We start from the raw sequence: 1,268 nt of genomic DNA, 5'->3' as shown, positions 1-1,268 counted from the left end.
AAAAAAAAAAAAAAAAAAAATAGTAACAAAAAATAAATTAGCTGGGTATCTGGGCAGCCGCTTATTACTTGGGAGGCTGAGGCAACATTACTTGAACCAAAGAGTTTGAGGTTGCTGTGAGCTGTGACACCCAGAGTGACAGAGCACTCTACCCAGAGTGATAGAGACTCTCTCTCAAAAAGAAAATCTGACCCTGGCTAGGCGCCCATAGTACAGTGGTTCAGCACCAGTGCCACATACACTGAGGCTGTTGGGTTCGAACCCAGCCGGGGTCAACTGCAACAACAACAAAAAAATAGCCAGGCATGTGGCAGGCGGCTGTAGTCCTAGCTACTGGGAGGCTGAGGCAAGAGAATCACTTAAGCCAGGAGTTTGAGGTTGCTGTGAGCTATGATGCCTGAGCACTCTACCGAGGGCGACATAATGAGACTCTATCTCAAAAAAAAAAAAAAAAAAAAAGCCTGACCCTAGTGACAACCAGAGATGCAAATAGATAGTGGCTTGGTTGTTCTCTGAATTTCTAGTCTACCCTAAGAGTCCTTCAGTCTTGCTATGTTCTCATTTTGCCTGTACAGGTGATTTTCTATGATAGTGACTGGAACCCCACTGTGGACCAGCAGGCAATGGACAGAGCCCACCGTTTGGGGCAGACAAAGCAGGTTACTGTATACCGGCTCATCTGTAAAGGCACCATTGAAGAACGCATTTTGCAGAGAGCCAAGGAGAAGAGTGAGGTAAGCACAATGGAGAGAAAGTTTAGCCACATTGACTAGACTGAATCTATTTAAGACTTCCTTGCCTTTCATAAGTCTTGAAGACACTATAATTTCTTCTAAATAGAAAATAAAATCTGGGCAGCGCCTGTGGCTCAAAGGGGTAGGGTGCTGGCCCCATATACTGGAGGTGGTGGGTTCAAACCCAGCCCTGGCCATTAACTACAAAAAAAAAAAGAAAGAAAAAGAAAAGAAAATTAGGTCCTGTACAACTACAATCTCTGCTCCCTGGCTGTGCCCCATTCCCTTTTTACCAGAATGGTATCCATGGCCTAGATTTGCCGTTGTTCACATGGAGACTCACACCAGTAATTGCCTCTAACATTCAGAGGAAGAAGGATTGATTTTTTTTCTTTTTTTTTTTTTGAGACAGAGTCTCACTATGTCGCCCTTGATAGAGTGCCATGGCATTACAGCTCACAGCAACCTCTAACTCTTGGGCTTAAGTGATTCTCTTGCCTCAGCCTCCCAAGTAGCTGGGACTACAGGCGCCCA

At 45.0% G+C, this 1,268-nt stretch overlaps 1 protein-coding gene across 2 annotated transcripts in view; it reads left to right on the top strand.

The window, feature by feature from the left end:
- Positions 1 to 1,268, top strand: part of INO80 (INO80 complex subunit) — a 148,807-nt gene that overhangs the window by 132,247 nt on the left and 15,292 nt on the right. For both annotated transcript variants that reach the window (XM_023514274.1, XM_003791734.3), the window contains one exon: positions 576 to 734. In XM_023514274.1, the coding sequence (XP_023370042.1) occupies positions 576 to 734 (159 nt within the window). The remainder of the gene's footprint in view (positions 1 to 575; positions 735 to 1,268) is intronic.

The sequence above is a fragment of the Otolemur garnettii genome, unplaced genomic scaffold, assembly GCF_000181295.1.
Source record: "Otolemur garnettii isolate 467f Iridium unplaced genomic scaffold, OtoGar3 scaffold00050, whole genome shotgun sequence".
NCBI classification, from domain to species: Eukaryota; Metazoa; Chordata; class Mammalia; order Primates; family Galagidae; genus Otolemur; species Otolemur garnettii.
This window is presented reverse-complemented; position numbering and strand designations above follow the sequence as displayed.